The sequence below is a fragment of the Gigantopelta aegis genome, chromosome 4, assembly GCF_016097555.1.
Source record: "Gigantopelta aegis isolate Gae_Host chromosome 4, Gae_host_genome, whole genome shotgun sequence".
Lineage (NCBI taxonomy): Eukaryota > Metazoa > Mollusca > Gastropoda > Neomphalida > Peltospiridae > Gigantopelta > Gigantopelta aegis.
The window spans coordinates 81,703,980-81,731,236 of record NC_054702.1 but is presented as its reverse complement, the minus strand read 5'-3'; the positions used below and the strand labels follow the sequence as shown (position 1 = coordinate 81,731,236).

Genomic DNA, 27,257 nt, shown 5'->3' with positions numbered 1-27,257 from the left:
AGTATCTTCACAAATACATTCACATATGCACATTTAAAGACACACACGCACGCAAAAGCAAACAAACACATAAAACACACACAAATCTACACACATACACACACAAACGCATAAATCACCCACCCCCGACACATACACACACACACGCACACACGCACGCTCGCGCACACAAACCAAAAGAAAACGAACCCCCATTTGACCACAAAGTAGTTGGTCTAATTCGCGGTTGCCAAAACTAGATTACCCTTAATGCCCTAACTTGCATCAATATGACTGTTTTTTTTCTCCTTGAGGATGCTTTGTTTTGTTTAGATGAACTGCTGACGGCCTTTATCACACAGCTGGGACACGCCCACGGCGGTATAGTCGTGGACTTGCACAAGGTAAGCGACTATAACGACAGCTCGTTCCCCGAGTTTCTTCTCGATGTTCACCAACGTCTGTTTCCACGGCTTGACTTCCTCCTCATGACAAGTGACGACACAGTGTGGGATATACTGGCTTATGTAAGTTTGAGTATATACAGACTAAAAGTACATATACAGTGAAACCACTCAAGACCAGGACCCTCTCTAAACCGGAATTCTCTCAAGACCGAACGTTTTTCACGGTCCCGTGATATACGCGTCTTTTAACTCTATAAACGAGAAACCTCTATAAACTGAACACCGGACAAATAATTCAGTCCCAAACTCGGGTCATGCCAGGGCATAGGGATTTACGTGCGCATTCAGAGCAAGCTGTTGTAACGCACGCCTGTCATGAGCACAGATGCCGGCCTTGGCCGGATCCTCTGTCCAGGGCAGGGAAAAGGTTGAGGTGGGTGGGAGAGGGGACACCAGCAGCCTGACCGGGGTTTTGATGCTATAAAATTTTGAATGTCCCATAGGATTAAATAAAAAATAGAGGTTGCGCAGTTTCTATGAAGGAAATTGGACACATTTTTGAACGGTTGGCCGAAATATAAAGAAGAGCTACATATAGTTTCGAACTTAGTATGCCGAGAGTAGCTCGCTATTGGAATCTAGACTATTGATCATCAGTGATGGTTGGTTCCAAACTCTTTTATTCTGTGCAATTTGTACCTCTAAAAACGGACGATTAGACCGTTGTTAATCATTATGGCGCCAGACATTGGTTTTGTTTATTGTCACTTGGCCGTCTTCGGTCAGATTGCCTAACTGCGAACACAGTACAGTTTGCACATGGTTAGGTGATCCATTAGATGTGTAATCACCGTTATATACGACTGGGTTACCCAACTGGACCGGCCTCGATGGCGCAGTGGTTAAGCCATCAGACTCTAGGCTAGTAGGTACAGGGTTCGCAACCGGTACCGGTTCCAACCCAGAACGAGTTCTTCAACTAACAACTAAGCCACTGTCCTGGACAGACAGCCCAGATAGCTGAGGTGTGTTCGCAGGACAGCGTGCTTGAACCGTAATTGGATGTGAGCACGAAAATAAGTTGAAATGAATGAATACGCGTCTGGATACGGTTGGCAACTAACAATTAAGCAATTAAAGATCAAGTGACAGCTTTGATATCTTTAACAAACATATTTATCGTTTGCTACCAGGATCAACTGTTGTCCTGTTGCTTGAATTTGATTTTGTTTTAAAACCTTTTATTTAGCAAAAAATAAAGAGTTAGACAAAAGTAATGTTGGCATTTTGGTGTCGAAAAGATTTGAGTAGCGTTTCATTGCCATATCGATTTTCAATATGAAACGTCCAGCTAAACCTCGCCGTATTGAACTATCACTCGATGATAAACTTAACATTATTAAAATATGTAAAAATATATAAGCTAACGTCAAACTATCTAACTTAAAGGCTCTTTATTGGATTATTATCTGTTAGATTCATATATACATATATAAAGCCGATTATGAATAAGATACCAATGGAAACAAACGACTGAGTACAACACAAGCGTTTGTATCAATACAAACCCCTGAAACCGGACACCTAGAAAAACCAGACAAAATTATTGGTCGCATAGGTTTCCGTTTAGAGGTGTTTCACTGTGCATGTACATGTATATAATATATTTAGAACTAAAATTTATTTTAAAAATAATTATTTAAGACATTTGTATTATTTACAGTAAATTCGGTTTACATGTACTTCTTCACATTCATCAACTTCATCGTCGTCGTCGTCATCATCATGATCAGCAGCAGCAGCATCATCAACAACACTACCTCTAACATCGTCGTCACCATCATCATCATCATCACCACCATTACCACCATCACCATCATCATCATCATCATCACCATCATCATTATCTTAATCATCACCACCATCACCATCACCATCATCAAGTTCAAGATAAACATATCTGTGTTATGAACTTATGAATGGATCTGTATTTTCCAGGTAAATCGAATTGATTCCTTCAGTAATAGGACAACAGATTTTAACTACCACTCTAAGTGGCTTGTGCTCCTGAATTCAGGAAATGTTGACAAGTTTGCGTACAATCTTCACAGTTTGCAACATGTGACCTTCATTCAAAACGTGTGCGGTGTTCAGGTATGGCATGCACATCTCTGAAGTTTTCATTTTCATTATTTAAGAAATTCACTAAAACTATTTTAAAAGTAAAATAATTACACGAATACGCTACGGCGTCAGTGTTATTGAATTCTATGAGGTTTTGTAGCCAACACAATATGCCCATACTATATTATGTATAATAATGTATAAATGACAGCAAAAATGTTAATGAGTATTTTCAGTATCACATAAGAGTAGGTGTGAGTGGCAGTCCTCCTGTGCACTTTGAAAGGTCCTGACAGTTATTAATATGAGAAGTCATGACCTTGTCAAAACGCCCTTTTCATTGTGACTTTAAGCAAAGAATCTTTGACTATGTTACAATATAGGTGTGTTCTTTAAATATGTGCATTATCTTTAGGGGTTTAGCAAACCTACAGCACTACTGACATTGGTTCACCATGGCCAATCTACATCATTACGACGGGTACCGTGCACACCCGACCTCAACGACAGCAATACATTTCCTGCACTGAATTATGGTTTCAATGGCAGAAAGCTAATCGTTGCAACACTTTCAGTACGTATGCCTTATTGCCAGGGTTAAGCGAACTGTGACATTATTTTCGAGCAGAGTTGTTTCTATGGCAATTTTGCCTGTAGAATCCAAATCTGATGGAATTGTGTTTACCTATCTTGACATGATATCGGTAAATGGCCAAAAAGTATAATTTTTCACAACATAATATGTATTTTCAATACACTATGGCTTATAATATATGATTTCTTACGTTTTTCAGAATGCTGATTTCAAATACGATGCTAAACATAAAATATGATATCAAAATGTGCTGTTAAAATGACCAATAATTAATGCATTTATTTATAGAATCACATTAATATTCACCAATGTTATGTTGTATCCATTCTTCCAAGCAATTGTTCTGGCTGTATATGGCAACACTCTCAGATATTTGATTCTATATATTTTATTTTAAAAAGAAACTTGTTTACTGTTATTATTCTATGTGAGATTCTATATTGAAACCATAGTAAAGTTGGGTCTTTTATACACAGAAATGGTAAATTATAGATCGTTTTCCACTATTGTGACGATAATATGTAACCTAAATTTGAATATTTCCGTTCGGAAGTTGACACTGTTGTTGATTTCTTTGAATCCTTTTGTAGTTTTAATGAACAACCCCAATTTAACAGGAAATATATGATTGATGGTTGTCACGGGGATTCTATAATACCCGTAACTGAATAAAACACGATTATCCAAATATCTCTCCTAACTGTATATCTATTAGATCTCTCTGTAACGGGCAGTTCAAAACCGCTTTGGCTCGTCTAGGTATGATCAGAGATACGATCTTATATAAAGTATATATTATTATAGCACGTTTAGTTCACTAGAAAACACAACAAAAACACAATACACTTTGGAATCTGTATTAACCTACGCTGACAAATGTACTGCCGCAGTAGTTAATTAATAACAACAATAATAACAACCCAGAACTGATCACTTAATTAGTTAATCTCTAGGTGTCTAGTTTACACAATATGCTAATCACTTCACCGTGACACAACACCCACACGTGTGATAATTGAGAAACGCTTCTTGGGGAACTTAATTAATAAAGGAATTACAACACTATTCCTAACTGGTTAATTTTTAATTAACCCTAACTACTCATTCAGTAACCTTGTAACACAGAATTAATACTGGTACCTATCACAATAAAGACAATAACCTACAGTTTACCTAGGTCTTCTAGGATGACTGGCTAAGCTTTATATTACCAAATACTCGTATAAATATAGAACAGTAAGACTACGATTTACTTCGTCAGATGACCGAAGACACTGTCTAAAGAATATTGGTATAATACAGTATTAAAATATTTAAAGTCACATCAATCACATCAAGGTTATACAACAGAGCAGAAATAATATATTTACCCAAAGTCCAAACGTTCCCTGGGAGCCGTCCTTTTTGCTTCTCCTCGATATCTAAAAAAACCCGTAGCTATTTATTATAAAATCAGAATATCGCCTGGGGGTACAAGGCGGTCCTCCCCCTATCAAGTGATATATCCCCAAATCACGGTTGTAAAAACCACACTCGCAGAGGTATTACGTAACTACTCGCCACATGGCCTCCGCACCTGGCTAAGTGTGTACGGTCGCGCGGAGGTATTACGTAACCAAGTGCACACGACCTTCTAACACAATTAATATCGCCACAGGCGAAAACAAATTTTAAGAGCATGTACCGTCACACACCCCCACCTCAAAAAGGATATTTCCTCTACTCTAGGAATAGGGAAATATACTACAATAAAACAAAAAGGTGCGTTAACCGACGCATATGGGCATTATAACACATGTAATAATAAGGTGACTACCAGTAATCACACTGAGTCTCTGAGTCCCTGGTATAGAAATAAAATATATATAAACAAAACAGAAATCAAGAATGTCAACACATTATCATAACGTTCAACTTCGGGACAGGGCATCAGCGATTACATTGGATGTGCCCTTGATATGTTCAATGGTAATTGGGAATACCTGCAGAAGGAGACTCCATCTCAAAACTCTCTGGTTGGAGGCTTTCATTAGGATGGTCCAGTCCGTCTTCGTCTTCTTGGAACAGCACAGCCCCAGCACCCACGTCACTGGCACCCACAGCTAGCTTCAAAGGCACTCGGTAGTCTGGTGCTGCCATCACGGGAGACGAGTAGCGCATCTGCTTGAGACGGTTGAATGACTTCTCGCATTCTTCTGACCACTGGAACTTCGTTTCCTTCTTTTTCAGTGTCGCACGTTTTCCAGGTTTTCTCCGATAGGCATGCTGTCGAATCGGTGTAGCGTTGGGTTCCAAGCGCACATCCTGGCTTAAGGTGTTGGTAATCGTTGGAAGGTTCTGACAAATGGAAACATTGTCTTGTATCAACGTAGTCAACTTTGCTCGCTGGGGGTTCAAGTCTGCTAGAATCTGGCCGTTGGCCAACTTGATCTCCGCAGTCCTGACGTCATCACAGGAAATTGAGTGTCTCTCAATTTGGACCGGTCTCTCTGGAACTATCGGCAGTCTGTCAAAATAACCTTTTAGCAAATTGATGTGACAATACCTACTTTTGCTAACCCTATCAGGAGTGTTTATCACATACCCTGTCTCATTAACCCGTTTGCGCACAACATAGGGCCCGAAGTACCTGTTCTGCAATGCAACCCGTTTAATGGGAAGGTACAGCAGCACCTTATCCCCTGGTTAAAATTCCCGACTCCTAGTCTTCCTATCAAACACTGATTTTATTTTTCTCTGAGCATGGCTCAGTTGCTTCCTATCCTTTCTATCAAACACTGATTTTATTTTGCTCTGAGCATTGCTCAGTTGCTTCCTAGCCTTCCTATCTCTAACTCTCTTATTCATTAATACTCCCTTGTCCATATCATAACCTGACATCTGATCCTCCATCTCACCCTTAGTTAACAACGTAGTGCGAACTGCCAACAAATTTGGATCAGCCCCCTGCTCTAGAACTAACTCTTGTCTATCACAAGGTAAGGCCCCTCTATCAAACACAACTGGTTCATTTCCCCTCTGCGGGAGATCAACCGGTTCCACCACATTTAATTCCTGTTGACTTATCTACCATTTTACTGATAACCTCATCCACTCCAATTTCATGGCTCACACACGTATCAGACAAATCACAAATATCCTCTGGGTCTCGTGCTAACCTACTGGCCATAGCCCTAGTCTTTACACACGCAGGATATTTAATCTCATCAACCTCACACTCTTCTATTGGTAAAGTGCTGTCTTTAATTAACAGTTGGTCACATTTCGGCTGACAACACTGACTAGTCAAATCATTTCCCAACAAAACTCCTATGTTTTCCACAGGCAAGTCCTTCACAACACCCATAACGACTGGTCCCGTCACAAACTTCGAACACAAGAAAACGTTATGTAACCGAACAACCATTTTTTCTCCAGTAACCGAGGTTAAAGCCAAACTACGTCCTGAATCTGAATTTTCAATACCAGCTAAACACTCTTGCGTGATCAGACTCTGATTACACCCGGTATCTCTATAGATTGATATTGCCTTAGGACACAACTCTTGTTTCACATCACAAACCATACCAGTGGACACATACGGGTTTACTTTCTCTGCCAAGGGACTAACCATTAACTCTCTCGCTAACGGAGCTGACCTCACTAAACCGACCACTTGCGCATTATCGCGTTTCCTTTTAAAACAGTCCCCGACAAGATGGTTATCCTTTTTACAGTAACTGCAATGTGAACGAAAAGTTCGTGCATTGGCTGATAACGCAGGCCTATCCTTACTTTGCCCACCAGGGGTATTCCTTGTCTGACTAGCTGACCAACTAGATGACTCTCCCCGATAGTTACTTTCCCGGGAAAACCCTGGCTGAAATGTCTTCTTATCACCCTGTTGTATAGAGCTACCCTGTACTGCCTGAGCTTTGTGTATTAACACGTAATCATCTACCACTATGCCTGCCTCCTCTATCTTTTTGACATCACGATCCTCTAAATGAATACGTAAGCTAACTGGTAATCCATTTTGAATGTCCTGTAAGATCAACAACTCCCGTAACTCGGTATATGACTCTACCTGATGAGACACCACCCATTTATCAAACATCCCTGCCTTCTTAGCCACAAACTCACTATAAGACTGACCCTGCGTTTTTCTCAACTCGCTATACCGTAAACGATAATCCTCAGATCGTAATTCATAAGCCCTCAACACTGCCGCCTTAACTAGGTCGTACTGACTTGCTCGCTCATCACTCATTGAATTATAAGCTACACTAGCCTTCCCCTTAAACTTAGACACGGATAACAATGTCCACTTAGACTGCGGCCAATTTAGCTGCTTAGCGGCCCGTTCAAAAAGTTGGAAGAACATATCTACCTCCTGGTCATCAAATACAGGCACTGATCTATAAGCCTCCGACATGTTAAAACCATTTCAGGCTTCCCGTCTAACTTCTTCAGTATTCAACTTTAACTCATGTTCCACTTTTAATTTTGCTAACTGGAATTCTCTATCCCTATCTCTCTCTTCTCTCTCTCTCTCTATCTCTATCTTCTCTATCCCTTCCTTCTCTCTCTCTCTCTCTCTCTCTCTCTCTCTCTCTCTCTCTCTCTCTCTCTCTCTCTCTCTCTCTCTCTCTCTCTATCTCTATCTTCTTTTTCTCTCTCTCTATCTCTCTCTTCTCTCTCTCTATCTAATGCACGTTCTTCTCTTTCGTACTCAAGCTTTTTAAAAGCTAATTGTTGTTCCACACTTAACTCATTTATCTCTATCTCTGGAACAATCTCACTGTCTTCCATAACAGGACTATCACCAAAATCTTCCTGGATAATAATTGATCTTATATCTCCTAAGGTTTTAGCTGATGTTAAGTCAATTTCTCGCTCACCCGCGATTTCAACTAACTCGGCCTTACGTGCTCGCTTAATCTCCACTACACTGAGCGTAGGCCTATCCAGCAAATTCTTATCCATGTTTAGATATGACGCACTTAATATTAATTAATTTTCTAGTGAACAACGTTGCTACTTCTAGTTAATTTGTAAAATTAATTTATAAAGCCCCCATTTACAAACAATACTTTTTTAAATATGCATGTCCCGTTTCAGATATGGGACGAGCGCCCCAATTTTCTACTCCTGTCACGGGGATTCTATAATACCCGTAACTGAATAAAACACGATTATCCAAATATCTCTCCTAACTGTATATCTATTAGATCTCTCTGTAACGGGCAGTTCAAAACCGCTTTGGCTCGTCTAGGTATGATCAGAGATACGATCTTATATAAAGTATATATTATTATAGCACGTTTAGTTCACTAGAAAACACAACAAAAACACAATACACTTTGGAATCTGTATTAACCTACGCTGACAAATGTACTGCCGCAGTAGTTAATTAATAACAACAATAATAACAACCCAGAACTGATCACTTAATTAGTTAATCTCTAGGTGTCTAGTTTACACAATATTCTAATCACTTCACGGTAATACAACCCACACACGTGTGATAATTGAGAAACGCTGCCAGGGGAACTTAATTAATAAAGAAATTACAACTCTATTCCTAACTGGTTAATTTTTTATTAACCCTTAAATACTCATTCAGTAACCTTGTAATACAGAATTAATACTGGTACCTGGGGGTACAAGGCGGTCCTCCCCCTATCTAGTGATATATCCCCAACTCCCAGAGACGCATTTTTCTCTTTGATCGCCAGACTTACTGACGCCATCGTCGCCAAATCACGGTTGTAAAAACCGGACTCGCAGAGGTATTACGTAACTACTCGCCACATGGCCTCCGCACCTGGCTAAGTGTGTACGGTCGCGCGGAGGTATTACGTAACCAAGTGCACACGACCTTCTAACACAATTAATATCGCCACAGGCGAAAACAAATTTTAAGAGCATGTACCGTCACAATGGTTATTACCTGTTGAGGTTTTATAATTGACCTTGTCTCTCATATGTAAGGGTTTTAACTGCGTTTATTAAAGATGCATATTCTAAAAAGTTCGACTGTATTTCAAATTTAATTCTAAATGCTTCGAAGTTTAAACATTTACTCCATTCATCCATTAGATCTTGTATAAATATGACACCATTTTTAATAACGTTTTCATAATATATGGGTTTCTGGTCAATAGTTATTTTGCTGTTATACCAAATATTGATTCTGATTATTTCATTTATGCTTTTTAGAATTTGTTTTTGTTCAGTTAACTACCAACTACGCAAGACATTTCCCCACAAAAATAGGTTTTTAATGTCTTAATTTGTATTTTAATAAAATAATCTCCGTACGTAATAATGTTTTGTACAGATAATTTTGTAGTAACTTCAAACAGTATTTTCCACTTTGCATTAGATGAAAAGAAAAGGAAATGTTTTATTTAATGACGCACTCAACACATTTTATTTACGGTTATATGGCGTCGGTAGATGAAAAAAGTCTGCTAATGCATATAGATTTTAACGCTATCATAAAATTTGAAATATTTAGCATTTTAATGCCGCCGTTTGGATAGCTTTGAGTTAAAGTAAATTGATAATGAAACACAAAAGAAAAACATGAGAAAGTTTTGGCTGGAATGACATATGAATGTACATTGAAAGTCACAAACAAACTATAAAACGAGGTTACTCTTGAAGGAATGACAGGAATAATATGCTTATGCAAAAAAACAAAGAAAGGACAAAAAAGAAAGCTATACTTTTAGATACTTCAAATAATTTAGTAGCTAAGAAATATTATAGTGAATGGATAAATGCAACAGCATATCCCTTTACTGACTGGTCAAAAGATGCAGAAGGTATTTTTATGGCATGGTATGCAGATGGTATACGAAGATAAGGACATTTAATGATAGCACGAACATGAATGGCTACCATAAATGAAAAAAAAGCACAACAAAGAGTATGAAAGAGAGATGGCGCATGATTTTGTTTTAAAAATAACAAATGAAAGCTAAACTGCAATACGTAACGTAAGACATCGGTATCAAAAAGGAAATATGGGAAGAAACTGAAATAATCAATAATAATAATAATAATAAAAAGAAGATCAAACAGATAAAAGTTATAAGCACCAACTTATAAATAGAAGGCACTAGTGACTTAGATCCAGACTTAGATAAGTATGGCCTCAACTCAAGTCATGTTGCCTTCTTAATACGCACAATAAACGTATACATTTATAAGCATCTCATTGATATGATAATGAGTTGAATGCAATCAAATCTTCAGTTGGTACTATCAGGGCAAGTTAGAACAATAATATCGAGTGACCTTTAGATTCTAGAGTGTATTAGAGATTTATCTGGTCTACATTTGTTTATCGACTCAGTATAAACATTTTTAGCTACTTGATTATTACCAGTACTTTCAGTTATTAATTCTGTCCGTTGCATTAGATAAAATTGCAATGTTCAGATTAATTATTGATACAATACAGATTACAAAATACATACTGTATAAAACATTGTCTATATTGGCAACAGGGTGTATACTACCAAATCAAATCCCATAGACGACAATTGTAACACACGTGGCTAAAACTCCTACCTGCAGCGTATCAATCGACATAAACGCCACGAATATAAATACTACCACCCCTGAACATTAAAGTGAATCAGAAAAAATGGGGGTCAAGCTGCTCATTTCTAAGAAAACGAGTAGTGTCTATGACTACCCTATATCCGCACACAATTCGAGTTCTTTTTTTACAGGTACCCCATACATGTTTCAAGCAAGCACAAGGCTACTTGACACAGTGGCACTAGATGAAATAAAATTGCATACATTTTTTGCCCAGATGAAACTATTTTTTTTTTACAGCCTTTCTACAATTTCTTTTCTTGTTAAGATTTCATTGATCTTATTTATCTTTCAAGAAAGTCTTTTTTTCCTTCTTTCACTCTTTATTTCTATTTCTAGTACTTTTTTTCCAAGTCTCCAGAACATTTTTCCTTCAATTATACAAGGCTTTTGCACTGCTAATATGCCGTTTTACAGTATCATGTTAAGCCTGTCTGTTTCATCTTCATATTGAATACTATGCATGTGATACCTTTCGTTTAGATTCGTCTTCGTCCCTACTCTCGGGATGGGAATTCTGTGGCTTGTGCTACAGTTTTTCCATCAGACACAATCCTTTCCATGAGACTGCCTGACTTAGCATCGATTTTTAGTGCTGAAGTTTGCGCAGTCATTAAAACCTTAGCTGAAATCAAGGATTCTAGTGCATCCAAATTTATTATTTTTACTGACTCACTTTCGTGTCTCCAAGCTTTACGTAATATGAAGCTGTAACATCCCTTAATTGGGATGGTGATACGAAAGTGTGTCTTTTTATCCATTGCCAATAAAGATGTTGTATTTTGTTGGGTGCCCAGCCATATTGGTATCAGGGATAATGAAAAGGCAGATTCTGCTGCCAAGTCTCCTTTGGATTTGCCTCATGCCAGGGTTGGTGTACCGTATACTGATTTTAAATATTGTATCAACCAATTTATTTTTTCGACTTGGCACGTGATTGGAACGGTGCGATTCCTAACAAGCTTCATACCATCAAGCCAGTCTTGGGAGAGTGGCAGTCCTCCTATAGACAGTGCAGGAAGGATGAGATTGTCTTGTGTCGTGCCCACATCGGTCATACTTACTTGACCCATTCATTTATCTTAAAGAAAGATCCTCCACCTTAGTGTGAGCACTGTCAGTGTACTCTGACTGTGCGCCACATTTTGGTGGAGTGTAAGTATTTGTCAGTAATTCGAAAAGATTTATATGGTTAAACAAATGTAATGGAATCATTTCGATTTCATCCAGAAATTATTTTACAATTTTTACGTGATACTGAATTTTATTCTAAATTTTGATTATATCTATCTGTGATATTTGTATTTTTACACAGTCCTTTACACTGTGTTTTTATTCAACTGTTGAATTCTTATATTGATGTTGATCATCACTTACTGTTTGCATTTACCATAGTTTGACGATGTATTTTTCGTGCTGGGGTGTCGTTAAACATTCATTCATTCATTCATTCATTCATCCCTACTACTCAACACGTCCGCGTCTCTCTCTCTCTCTCTCTCTCTCTCTCTCTCTCTCCTCTCTCTCTCTCTCTCTCTCTCTCTCTCTCTCTCTCTCTCTCTCTCTCTCTCTCACACACACACACACACACACACACACACACACACTCGCACATGCATATGTATACATATATTATTTAGTAAATGCATTATATACGCTTGACCGTATAGGTTTAATTGGGTATTGTTTATATATATCTGCAATAATACAATGTACAGTAATGATTCAGATAGTACTAAACCAAATACCTTCCGGCTGGGTCAAAATTCGAGGTGCACCGAACTTTTGATAGAGAAGTTAACACCACAAGTCCTGTGATTAGTGATACATGTGAGTGTGTTGGTTGTAAAAAACAATTTATATTTCATCTAGTGTCACTGAGTCAAGTAGACATATGCTTAAAACATGCTTAAGGTACCTGTGGAAAAAAGTAATCACATTTTGTGCGGAACTAGGGTAGTCATAGATGCTACCCATTATCTCTGAAATGAGCAGCTTCACCCCCAATGTTTTTCTGATTCACTTTAAGGGTGAGGGGTGGTAGTATTTATATCCGTGGTATTTATGTCGATTGATACGTTGCAGGTAGGAGTTTTAGCCACACATGTTACTATTGTCGTCTATGAGATCTGATTTGGTAGTATACCAATAGGGTACACCGTAGCAAGTTTCAGCCCCTTAGGGTACAACCATAGCAGAACACATAGAAAGCACTATCATTGTGTACCCGGTATAAATGAGAGAGAGAGAGAGAGAGAGAGAGAGAGAGAGAGAGAGAGAGAGAGAGAGAGAGAGAGAGAGAGAGAGAGAGAGAGAGAGAGAGAGAGAGAGAGAGAGAGTTGGCACTCGAATGTATAAATCTGTTAAGGATTCCGAGTATTCAGATTATATTTAATAGTTTATGTGTGGACTATATTTGTTTACACAGATGTCGTCGTTTATCTACTCAAAAACTGTCGACAATGCTACGGAATATTCAGGCTTCTCCATTGATTTGTTGAAGGCATTGGCGAGACGTCTAAACTTCACGTAAGTTATATTTGAAAACAAAATAATAAAAATGAAATAAATTCATACCCACTTCTTTCTACAACATGAAAATACAGATATAATATGAAAACAATATTTTCACGAACTACAATTTCTTGTTCAGCAAGTAAGATGGAAAAATAATATAAAATGTGACCTTCAGTTTAGTCACCGATCTGGGGGGTTTTGCGAATATTATGAAATTTATATGTTTTCGTGTTATTTAAAAAAAAAATCAAATTCCATTTTGTGCCAACACTAGAGAGAGAGAGAAATATCGGCAATTAAAAATATCAACTTTATGACAAAGTAGGGAAAAGGAACGTAAAGAACTATTTTACGATATTTAAAAGGTAAAAGGTACATTCCAAATGTTTATGTTGAACAAACACAATTTCACTATGTTTTCCGTGACATGTTTATTAATTACTTCCAGATACGAATTTGTAGAACCGACACATGGAACATGGGGAGTGCTTGATAATGGGTCTTGGAACGGACTGGTTGGTATGATGGAAAGAAGGGTACGTTACAACATAAAGAGAGATAGCTAATCTCTTGGCAGTTCTAATTCTTGTAGATGTGTTCATTCTGAAACATCTGAAGAATATGTTCTTATTCATTAGTCTCTTAATGATGATATTAGAGCTCAGATTTCTTTCTTAGAAAGGCGAAGAAAGTTAATGTAGTAATTGATATTTGTACTAGCATACACCAAGATATCTTTAATATCTTTTTAAATAATTAATTAAAAAACAAATTGTAATAGCAAATTTTTAAAAAAGTTTTGTGCATGGATTTTTAAGACTTTTAAAAAAATATTTCATAATTCCATAGGAAAGGATTGTGTGCATTTATATATTTTTCGCTCCACTATGACGTTCGTCAGCGGAGCTTTTATGATATCGACTTGTCCGCTGTCCATCCGTGCGTCCGTTAACGTTTCCTTTGAAATCTATCTTCATCTACAGGATTGATTGAATTGTTCTGAAACTTGATACAAGGACCTTGTGGGAAACTCTCCACAAATAAATATAGAAAGATGTGGAAAATTAAAACAAAATTGAATTATTATTATTATTATTTAAATGTTTAATACAAAATTTCAAAGACTATCTTCTAGAGATTTGATCGGATAGTTCTAAAACTTGGTATTATTATGATTCTCTGGGGCAGTCTTCCCAAACTACAAGATATATTTAGAAAATTTGGAATGTTTTTTAAATTACAATAATTTAAATATAAATTTAATATTAAAAATGTAAAAGCCCATCTTCTCCTAGAGTTTTGATTGCTTAAGCTTAATATAAGTATTTTCAGGTGCAGTCTTCATAAACTAATATAAAGATATTTAGGAAATTTTGAATTTTTATTAAATTTGTAAATTTTAGATAGAAACTTATTACTGAAAATTTAAAAGTTTGTCTTCTAGACTATGAGTGTTAATCGAAAGGTTCTGAAATTTGGTACAATGATTCTCTGGGGCAGTTTTCACAAACTAATAGAAAGACATTTTCTAAATTTAAATAAGAATTTAATATTAGGAGGTCTTTACAAATTAATGAATTATCTACTGCTGACGCAATTAAAAAATAAATAGCGGGACTCTATATGCCGATAGTCCTCTTGTTTATTAAAAAGTAAAGTATTTTTTGTTTTATTTAACGACGCCTCTATAGCACAATGATTTTTATCTTATCATCGGCTATTGGACGTCAAAACATATGGCCATTCTGACATATTTCTTTAGAGTAAATCCGCTGCCGCCACATAGGCTACTCTTTCTGATAAGCAACAATGGGTCTTTTATATATACTTTCCCACAGACAAGACAGCACATACCACGGCCTTTGATGAACCAGTTGTGGACCACTGGTTGGAACGGAAAATAGCCCAAACTGCAAATGAGTCTACTGAGAAGAATCGATCCGATGACCGATCGTTTCACAGGCGGACACGCTACCGCTTGAGCTACATCCTGCTCCCTTGTTTATTGATGTCACAATTCGTTGTAATTCGAACACAAGGTGATAAGCGAATACATAATGTTAATAAATAAGATTAGCTAGAGCGATATATTATACATAACCGACCAGCCTCGGTGGTGTCGTGGTTAAGCCATCGGACATAACGGCATATAGGTACCGAGTTCGCAGCCCGGTACAGGATCCCACCCACAGCAAGTTTTAACGATTCAGTGGGTAGGTGTAGGACCAATCAGTAACAACTAACCCACTGTCCTGGACAGACAGCCCAGATAGTTGAGATGTGTGCCCAGGACAACATGCTTGAACCTTATTTGGATATAAGCACGAAAATAAGTTGAAATGAAAATGAAATAGATATAACCTTTGACCAACATTAAATCCGCTCCTTTCAGTATTAAGTAAGTTATGCTAATTTGGTGCGAAGGATCGATTAAGCTGTTAATATTATGGAAAGTCGAAATTAACGATTATTGTAAAGACAATATATCTGTTGGGACGTCTGTATTTGTTGTAATTCAATCAGGAAGCCGATCTTGCACTGGCCGACCTTTCCATCAACATCAACAGGTCAAAGGTCATGGACTACCTTTTACCTCCCATCTATTACGACAAAATAGACATTGTCTACAAAGAGGAAAATAGCATCCCATCAACGTGGATGACGTTCCTTCGACCGTTTTCTCCCATTGTCTTTATGTCGATAGCCGTGAGCACTGTGGGATTTTTCGTCCTGTATTCGGCAGCGATGGTGGTGATTCGTAATAAGTACACGTGCAGAAAGGAACCGAGGACAGTCACAGACGTCGTGTGGTTCACCATCTCCTCTCTCTTTAAACAAGGTGAGACCGTGGCACTGAACGGTACAGTAGAATTCCTTACTATTTTAGTTTTACAGTAGTTTATCCCGTCAAGGAGAATAAATAACGTGTTCAGATTATTATAACGATCCACTCTTTAATGTCAACGTTCAAACCGATGGAAAGTGGTGTTCATAGAAAGACAACCATGCATATGACTTTATGACATGCAACTAGGTAACAACATAAAGAAACTGTCAACATTTGGTTTTGATTGATAGAAAAGAAATTCTTTCCACCATCACAAAAATATGGTCTTCATTTGTTTTTGTTTTTGTTATTGGGGGGTGGGTGGGGGGGGGTGGGGGTGTATTTTTGTATTTATTTATTTATTTATTTATAATAAACTGCCAGGTTGTTGGTGTTATGGATGGTGATGTTTTTGAGGATAGAGGTCGGCTAGACATGATGGCTGTGGTTCCCTTGATGCTAATGGAAACATGTAGCGGGTTTCCTCTCGAGACTACGAGCCATAATTATCACATGTTTGACATCCAATAGCCGGCCATTGATTAATAACTGTGCTCTAGTGGTGTCGTTAAACAAAAGAAACTTTATTTATTGTTGATAGTGATGGTGGTTTAGACGATTCCAGAGAAAACAAGTAAATTAATCTTGATCTAAAACAAAACATAGACAGTAGTGTTGCTTTTAACGACGCCGTAACACAGTTTGATATGTTAGCATTTGTAAGTGAAGACTACGTATGATATTGGCTTCTATAGAACTGAGGCGGATCCAACGGGGACCAGGGGACCCGTCCCCGTTAATATATTAAGTGCCTATTTGTTTCTGGCTTTAAAGAAATTCATAGGATTACTCTTTTCATGAGTTGGTTCATGTGTCCTTTTACCCTCATGCCCCACCCAGTCCCCTAAATTAAAAAACAAAAACATTCCTGGATCCGCCCCAGTAGAAGGTTGGAAGTTGCTTGCTTCAGCTATAATGTCTATCGACAGTAGATGGTAGTTTTGCTGTGGGGTCTGCTAACATAACCAGTTGTATGGACGTTATTTTCAGGTATCAAGGTGCAGGAATTAGCTCTGTCGATTGATTGCTCGCTTGAGGTACTTGCATTGCAGGATCGAACCACCTCGGTGGATTCATTCAACTCATTGGGTTTGTGTCGTTCCAACTAGTGCACCAAAACTGGTCAAAGGTCGTGATATGTGCTTTCCTGTCTGTGAGAACATGCATATAAAAGATCCCTTGCTACTAATGGACACGATGTAGCGGGTTTCCTCTCTAAGACTATAGAAATTACCAAATATTTGATATATAATAGCTGATGATTAATTAATCAATGTGCTCTAGTAGTGTCGTTAAACAAAGCAAATTTTAACTTTTTTCAGGTACCACGATTATTAGCCCGTCCACTCACGGCATACGGATTCTCGTGTCGGCGTGGCTGCTGTTTTCCCTCGTGGTCATCACGGAGTACACCGGCCACCTGACCGCGGCCTTCACTGTACTGCCCGAGCCCAAACTCTTCAAGAGTCTGCGACAGATTTTAGATCATCCCCAGTATAAGATAGGAATGGTCAAAGGAGCTATCACCAGCATGCTTTTAGAGGTAGATCTTTTATATCCAGTGTCACAGTTTTAATTATAGGCGAGGACATTGTTTAACCTTGTCAGAATGGGTTGCAGTTGAACAGTTTCTAGCTGCTAGTCTAGTCCACCATCTTGCCTCTTTCGAGTGTATTGATTGCCTTTAGCTGTAGTTCTTAAATTTCTCAGTTTATGTTGTCATAGTCCTGAGTTTGCTGTCATTGTAAGTTGATTCCATCTAGTAAAATATTTTAACGATTAAATTACATACTGAATATAGTTTAAAATATCAGTGTCTGTAGTATATTCAGTGTATTTCCGGTCGTCCTAATGTATGTCAGTAGCCCAAACCGGAGTTAATCTTCCAATAAAATATATATATATATATTACGTAAGAAAATGAAGTTTGACCTAGTTCAAACACTAGGACTATCAGAAAAATACATTTAATATACAGCCACTGGTATTTTGTACAAGGAAAATTTACTTAATATGCAAAATGTAGTCATTAAAACGTTTCTATTAGTCGGCAACAGCTTAACAGTGGTAACAATCTTGGGACTGTTCCTAAAAAGTATAATGAATCGTTACAGTCATTATTTAGGTTTAAAGCCAAATCGTCGTCACCCATTATCGCATTCTTGTGATTAATGATGCTTAAGAATGTTATGTCATAAACTAAAAATGTTTAATTTGGTTTTAATATATTTGTATAACAATAATATTTCGGGTTCCTTTACGCTTACTCTCCATTAGGAAGGTCCAATGAAAACCAATCCAGGTTGTCAGTGAAATGTGACATGCTATAAGGTATTAAACGTAAACCGATTGTTAACATTTTTAAAACTATTATTTAAAAAACTTAAATATTATTTTATAAAAATATATATTATATTTTTCAAGCACTCATAAAAGTGAGGGCGGGACGTAACTCAGTGGTACAGCGCTCGCTCGATGCGCGGTCGGTCTGGGATCGATCCCCGTCGGTGGGCCCATTGGGCTATTTCTCGTCACAGCCAGTGCACCACGACTGGTATAACAAATGCCGTGGTATGTGCTATCCTGTCTGTGGGATGGTGCATATAAAAGATCCCTTGCTGCTAATCGGAAAGAGTAGCCCATGAAGTGGCGACAGCGGGTTTCCTCTCTCAATATCTGTGTGGTCCTTAACCATATGTCTGACGCCATATAACCGTAATTAAAATGTGTTGAGTGCGTTGTTAAATAAAATATTTCTTTTCTTTTTTCATAAAAGTGAAAAATAGATATTTGTAATGGAGAGCAAGTATAATATTGGGTTAAGATGCTCAACACATAGATGTGGACCTAAATTTATCTAATTCCTTTATTTGTGCTACCTCATACATCTAGAACTCAAACAATCCGGAATATCGTGAAGTTTGGTCTTACATCGTAGAAAACAGAAAACGCTACCCAGAAATATTTAGCGAGAGTGAAGAAACTCATTTAAAAAAGGTAAAGGGAGGCAACTACGCCCTTATTGACTACGATTCCACCTTGCGAATGTTCATGATAGAGAACTGTGGTCTTCAAAGACTCGGAATAAGTTTAGAGTGGCAACCCGTTTCTCTAGGAGTTCCTCTAAATTCGACGCTGAAAGTGGACCTTGAACGAGTGTAAGTATATCCATGGACACAACAGACTGCAAACAAAACCATTACTACAAAAGGTAACCGTTTAAAAAAAATCAATTCACAATGGTTTTAGTCCATGATACTTTATTCAGATTTCATAAGCTGCCAGACATTTTGCTGTAAGAAACCATTAAAAAAGTAAAAAAAAAATTGTGGAAAAGAAACTGGAAAGAATATTTCCATAGCGCGTTTTAACTACCGCTAGTTAGTGTCTACCGTAAAGGTATATCGAGACGTGGCACGCACACACACACACACACACACACACACACACACACACACACACACACACACACACAGATATAAAGATACCTACAGAGAAAGACACAGAGAGAGAGAGAGAGAGAGAGAGAGAGAGAGAGAGAGAGAGAGAGAGAGAGAGAGAGAGAGAGAGAGAGAGAGATGGTAGTGAGTTTAATATCCTATTTATTACCCATAATCGATCTTAGTTTATATCACTCATCTCGTTTCGTTGGCGTTCCTGTAAGGTTGTGCTCCAATTGGTGACGTCATCGTGTGACGTCAAAAGTGTTACGCCCCATTTGGCGTTCTAGACGTATCACTTTGATATGTACCAAGATATTTTTAACCATATGGGTAATAATACATTATTCATAGTTTATCACATAATTATACATTAACCATAGTCCACCATGTTGTTATATATTCATCACATAATAATACATTGCAGTACATTGTAGAGAGTGATACGTAGATTTATTAAAATAATCTTTTCTCTGAATTGTTGCTGCTAACAGATATTTACACAATTTTGTTAACTGCTTTACGTTATTAATGCACAGTAATTGTATTAGTTTAAATGAAGAAGGTCGGGTATAATAATATGGTATAATATATGTGTCTCTCAGAGTAATATAAAATGGACAAACAAATATGAAGTGGAACTCGTCTTCAGCTGCATGCATGTTGCACAGATTGAGATTATGTTTCTGATATTTCAGCAGCTGGCTTTCCTAAGTTTCTTTCTAAAGCTAGTGTCGTTAGTATCTTATATTATGCATACACCTTTGATTAAAGTGACAGACCCTAGTTTTTAAACACTACGGCGTATTTTCAACATCGGTTACGTCTTTGATAACTGGACATTATTTCGATTATGCTTTTCCGTACATCCTATGTATTTCTGGTCACCCTGGTGTTTCTAATACCACATACCACATTTTTCACATTTTAAAACACGCACATACTTCTGAGAAGTAACAGTTATGAAGACAAGCTCTATTCTATTTGTAAGGGTATTTCCCCGTTTCAACGTCATAGGCTTCTGTTTTACGCTATTGTAATTTTATCCAAATTAGTGTCCATTTTCAAGGGTTGAAACTGTGTCTTTAAGCACTGCATGATAATAATATATTTTTCCTCACTTCAGAATGCGACGATTAGAAGCGTCAGGTATCTTTAACTACTGGTGGTACGTGCACATGTCCCAGCTAAAACACATCACCTGTCCGTCCAGGCAGCGGTCTGTGAGTTCCAGTATCACGCTGGATGACATCAAAAGCGGATTCGTTCTTCTCGGAGCTGGCATTGGAGCCGCAGTTCTTTCTCTGGCCGCAGAAGTCCTGAAGAAGAAGTTGATGTGACAAAATTCTATTTGAATAGCAGCGGTTACTGCTAAGATGAAACATAAGAAGAGTTGTATGTTGTACATACAACGAACCTGACAGTAACGTGCTAGTGAGACAGCGCTTCTTAGTGAAAAAACTACTGACTGTTCCCTGTTATTTGATATAATTTTACTAAGAGCCGAATTTACCAAACCTGTTAATGTCTGACACGCATTAAACTAATTAATTAACAGTACAAGTATATACAGTTACAAAGCTTAAACACCTGCTTAAAGACCGAAATAACTATAAGCTACACTAGGAAATAATTCAAAAGCAACTGCACATTTTATGTTAAAATATAGTTTACTAATATAAATAAGCTAAAAATATTTTAAATTACATAAAACACCATTTACTCTGGAGAAAATAAATGAGTCTACCTTTCTGCGCGCACTGTGTGAGTGGGGTGATGCACACTACGTGTATCATTATAATTATCACAAAGAGAATCGATTTGATGTGAGGCAACATGTTACGTTCGCTTGCACTACGCCGGATGCTGTTTTCCTTTTGAAGTAAAACTGAATTCAGGGCCGTACCTAGCCTTAACTAAGGGAGAAGGTTGGCAGTATAAAAAGAACACGGGCACAGTAATTGAAACCGGCCTCGATGGTGTAGTGGTTAAACCATCGAACATAAGGCTGGGTTCACTTCCTTGTAACGGCTCCCATACAGAGCGAGTTTAGCAACCCACTGTCCTGAACAGACAGTCCAGATAGATAAGGCGTGTGCCCAGGACAGCGTGCTTAAACCTTTACTGGATAAAATTGAGTATAAATGAACATGAAGTATCAGAGTGTTTCCAAATTTAAAAAACCCAAAACAATTCTTTGTATTTTTTCTGAGGTTCCAACTCCTTACCCCCCTTGCGTCGCCTAGGTACGGCCTTGTAAGTTAATAATTTCTTTTAAACATTACCTTAGCGACTGGATCTTTTGACTATAACAAATCAATGTGTGCTCACAATACAAACCTAATGAAAGATAAGTGAAACAAGACATCTAATATACAGTTGGAAGAATGAATGAATGAATGAATGAATGAATGAATGTTTAACGACACCCCAGCACGAAAAATACATCGGCTATTGGGTGTCAAACTATGGTAAATGCAAATAAATAAAGTGATGATCAACATCAATATAAAAATTCAAGGTTTAAACAAAAACAGTTTGAAGAACTGTGCAAAAATACAAATACAAATATCACAGAATTTTACGGACACCGAATTTTACTCTAAACTTCAATTTGTGCTGTATTGGCCATTCTCAAAGAGAATGTTACACCCCTGCACCACGGTGAGGTTACAGCACACGCAGGGGCAGTTGGAAGACGTTTGTTATTTAATACTCAGTCAGGGACGGGACGTAGCCCAGTGGTACACGGTCAGTCTGGGATCGATTCCTGTCGGTGGACCCATTTGGGCTATTTCTCGTTCCAGCCAGTGCAACACGACTGGTATATGCGCTATCCTGTCTATGGGATGGTGCATACAAAAGATCCCTTGTTACTAAAGAAAAAATAGAGTACATGTCAAATTAACCAAATGTATAACATCCCAATAACCGATGATTAGTAAATCAATGTGCTCTAGTGGTGTCGTTAAACAAAACAAACGTTTTTAATACTCAGTTAAATATTGCACGGACCAGCCCGCTCGTAATAACTTCATTGCACACAAAGCTGTTTAGGGCGGGAGGTAGTCCAGTGGTAAAGCGCGTAAATTTGTATTGTCGGTCTGGGATTGATCCTCGTCGGTGAATCCACTGAGCTATTTCTGGTTTGAGCCAGTGCATCACGACTGTTATTTCAATAGTCGTGGTATATGCTATCCTGTCTGTGGGATCCCTTTATAATAAACTTTGAAGGAAAACAAAATAATTTAAAAATAATAATAAAAATAAAAGATCCTTGCTAGTAATAGAAATATGTAGCGTTTCCAAATATATAACATCCAGTAGCTGATGATAAATAAATCAATGAGCTCTAGTGGTGTCGTTAAACAAAACAATCTTTAACAAAAATGTTTAGATATTAACAAATAATTTAGAATTCTAGAACGTTGGCTACTGTAGAAGTAAACAGATTGTCCAAATAATTATAAATCTTGATTCGAAACACAATGGTTTTTAATGTATGCTACTGCTGTAGAAAGAAAACAAATACTACAGTCATTAAAGTCAAATCTTCTTTCAAAAGTTTGGTTTGGTTTGAGTTTTGGTTGTCTAGGTGGGGTTTTTGTGTGTTTTTTTGTGGGGTTTTTGGGTGTGTATGTTTGAGACGAAACAAAGATTAATTACACACAGCGTCATTAGCGCTGTATATCGATCGCATGATACCAGATACCACTTATGTCATTTCATGTTAATGTGCTATGATATGCTATCAGTATGATATAACATATATTATTATACACTATATGATATATATGAAACGTCGTTCAAATTCGCGTGAACCACCAATCGGTTTTGTGGTGAATAGTTATGTCTTAAAATAAAAAAGTTGCAAACTTAAGGACACCCAAAAGGTTATTCACATATTCAAAAAATGCATATAATCTATGGCTTTAGACTTATTTTTGGACAATTAATGCACAGCACACTAGAAGTCAAAGAGTAACTCACCGGATACGTAAACATATTTCATGTAAACCCACTATTTGGGGCATTGCCACCGTGTCCCCACCCACCCCCTCGCTACGCCACAGAAACGACCAATCTGTTACTCAGGTAAAAAACACAAACACGTGAAACGACTTCTAGTTTTCTAAGATTTTGAAATACCACCCCCCCCCCCCCCCCCCCCCGTATATGTCTAAAAAGCAGCCTACTTAAAACAGAGTATAACTTCTAGATATTCACTTCCATCTGGGCAGCAATCAGTTCCAACTTGTGATAAAATGTTCCAAATGCCAGGCTTAATACGATTTAAAAAAAATCATATTCCATTCTCATGCTAATTCTAGTACCTTTGGAAGTTATTTACCAGTGTCCGAGGATTCTGTTCAATAGTTCCAAACCTAATAAGGACGATTGGCCTTCCCATCTTCAATTACATTTTAGGATGTTCATTTTGATCAAGAGGCCCCAGAAGTTTCATCCATTTTATTGCAAACAGACTCGCTGGCCACGGAGTACAAGGGAGACGCCATTGAATTGTGTTTCATAAATGTGAAATTTAATCATAGAAGGAGCCAAGTCGTGAAGTGGCTTCATAACGACTCTTTATGAAACCAGTCATTTGGAGATAAACTCGTTCTCCGGCTTCCCTAGCAACTCGTTTCTCTAAGGCGGCTTAAACACGGCGAGCAGGGCTACGCATGTCGGCTGTTTCGTAATCAAGTTATAACCAATCCACTTTATTGGCCCGCGGTTAAAGGTTGATCGAAGTTCAATGGTTAATTCAAATAATTGTCTGTTTGGGATCAAGTTCCGTAGCTGGGAGGAAGGACAAGCTGAAGTCAATCATACATAGTTAAACATTTTTATTGTTACAATCGAACCGAGAGCTTGGGCTATTTTCTGTTCACAAACAGTAATGGACCTCCAACTGAAATGGAAGTGGTGACAATTTCTTTTGACAACACTTGGAAGAACAAAAAATTAGTTTTACTTCACCACCACGTTATTTTATTGTCGATACGTTCTAAATATATAAGCTTAAAATATTGACGGTAAGGAATTAAATGCAGACAGAAAAACCAAGAACAAATGACGTACTGTGCTATGGCCTAAAGATTGTGTGTTTCCAGGAACCCGACCTTATCTAGGGGAAAAAAGGACCACCCTAATTAGTTTCGATCAGTGGCGGATCTAAGGTGGGCTTGGGCCCCATGTCACCCTAAAGTTTGCGACATTTATATTTTATTTGTTTCCGTTGGAGAATCCGAGGATCCCTTCGTGAACGTTTGTGGTCTTCAACCACATGCCATTATCCCCCCCCCCCTCGCACACACACACACACACACACTAAATTGATTTTCTAGATCTGCCACTGTCGATGTTATTATTACTATTATTATTATTTTAAAAAAAATCATTAATATGTAGGTGAAAAGAGTACATATCTGAACCCATAAGCGTTGAATGTAGTTTTTAAAATAACAACAGAAAAAAAAACAACAAAAACCAAAACCAAAACCAATATATAAACTGACCTAGCAACATATTTAATACAGCAATACGTCAACATAGTCAAACATTATATATATATATATATATACCTCAGCTTACAAGAAACGCATCAACGAATTATCTATAAGTGGTTCATCAAAGATATTCGACACAAAATGATACTTTACAATTTAATGTAAATTAATGGTAAGTATAATTTTATATGCAAGGGTATTTCGCCATTTACTATATGCAAGGGTATGTCGCCATCGGACTACAGGCTGGTATACTACTACTACGAGTTCTGAACTCAGGTGTACGGACCCTCTTCTCTCTCATAACTACTAACCAACTAACAATGTCGTGACACCGTGCTGAACCTTAAAATAAATTCTGAAAAATGAAAAATCCACGTCCATTCTAGAACTGAAAGCCATATCATGTAATGTGTTGCGTATCTAGTAAGGTTTAATGAGTTGCTTCCCCTTTTGGAACTCTTGAAGTAAAGAGTGGTAATAGTTCAAACTCCAACTTATTTTTTTTTATTAGAATAACGTCACAGAGGCTACTCTTTTCTTTCAAGGTAAAAAGGTAAACATCGGTGGGTTTGTTTGCTGAATTGTCTTAAAACATAATGATGAGATATCTAATATTTAAAACCACAAAGAGTCAACTGACAGGATTCGAACCTACTGCATCGACTCGTATGACATTTGACAGCCCGCGACTGTAACCATTCGGCCAGCGGGTATTCTGTCAGAAGTAGACTGTCAAATGCTTGCTCCATGTGTGCATTTACCATAGTTTGACACCTAATAGCAGATGTATTTTTCGTGTTGGGGTGTCGTTAAACATTTATTCATTCAGTCGATAAGTCAAATGCTTGGTTTAAAGGAGTACTTCCATTCTGCTGGACGATATATTATTCCCACATCAAGGCTCGTTTAACAAATTTAAAGCTGCTCAAGACAGAACACAAGTTTGTCAACTTACGAGGCCCTATATATATATATATATATATATATATATATATACAGTACACCCGGCGACTATATTACATAGCTGTAAATTTAAACTACTTTATTCAGTTGTGATGACATCACTAATGATGTTTTGATTATATATATATATATATATATATATATATATATATATATATATATATATATATATATATGTATGTATGTATGTATGTATGTATGTATGTATGTATGTATGTATGTATAGTTATTAATGTTTTTTTACATATTACATACCAAGTAAATGCATAAAACTGATATTACAGGTGAAAGATGTAAAGGGACTATTCTGAGTTTGCTGCACTGTACGATGTTTTCGACTAATAAACATTTGTAAAGACTAGCATTACATATTAGATATATTTTCTTGTTTAGAATATCGGTATATTCAACGTGATTCTGATCGTCCTAATATTTATAAGTAGCCCAAGCTGGATTTGGTATCCCATAAATTTCGTACGCACGAAACAATATATATACTCTTCAAAAAATGTAGGAGAACCTGAAATATTAATGTTAATATCAACTATTAGACCAAACATACGTTTTGACCACAGACATCCTAGTAAAGAACGTTCAGATCTATTTATCAACACACCAAAACATATTCCATAGTTTCCCTGTACACGTGCGTGGGGTGTCATTCTCGATTTTGACAATTTCCAGGAAGGAGGAAGGCCCATTAATCACTGTGGAACATTATTTCTGTCAATCTTTTTCATTTTGTTAATCATACAGTTGTTATTGTTTTGTTTTAATCATTTTTATTGTTTGAATTTGAGATTTACTGATAAAAAAACGTCAACTTTCAAATTTAACTTCTGACCCCAATCGTCCTTCAAGATCTTTGGTGATCATAAAACATACTGTAATACTGAACTACCGGTTGTAATTTTTGCCCAGTTAATTCACTATTATAATATAACCATTCCCCACAGCTAATATACCTTACAATTTTGGCAATTGTAAGTTCCCCTACTTTTTCATAGTATATATATATTATGAAATAAAATGAAGTTTGACCTATTGAAAAACTAGAACTATGAGAAACATGTTTAATATACAACTATTCATAATGTATTGTATGTGAATTTAAGTTTCAAATTGCTCATCTAGAGGTAAACCAAACGACAATATGTTGAAGAATATTCAGTAACGATTGTACTATATGCCACATTGAGGGCACCCTTGTAACAGCCCAAAATGTCCCTAACT

General features: G+C 37.2%; 1 protein-coding gene across 1 annotated transcript; it reads left to right on the top strand.

Moving 5' to 3' along the window:
- Positions 1–269: 269 nt before the first annotated feature.
- On the top strand, positions 270–20,885 carry LOC121370028 (glutamate receptor ionotropic, kainate 4-like). Its single transcript, XM_041495124.1, has 8 exons — positions 270–506; positions 2,385–2,540; positions 13,130–13,230; positions 13,667–13,754; positions 15,742–16,057; positions 17,428–17,648; positions 18,998–19,263; positions 20,672–20,885. The coding sequence occupies exons 1-8, from the start codon at positions 270–272 to the stop codon at positions 20,883–20,885; spliced, it is 1,599 nt and encodes a 532-aa protein (XP_041351058.1).
- The last annotated feature ends 6,372 nt before the right edge of the window (positions 20,886–27,257 follow it).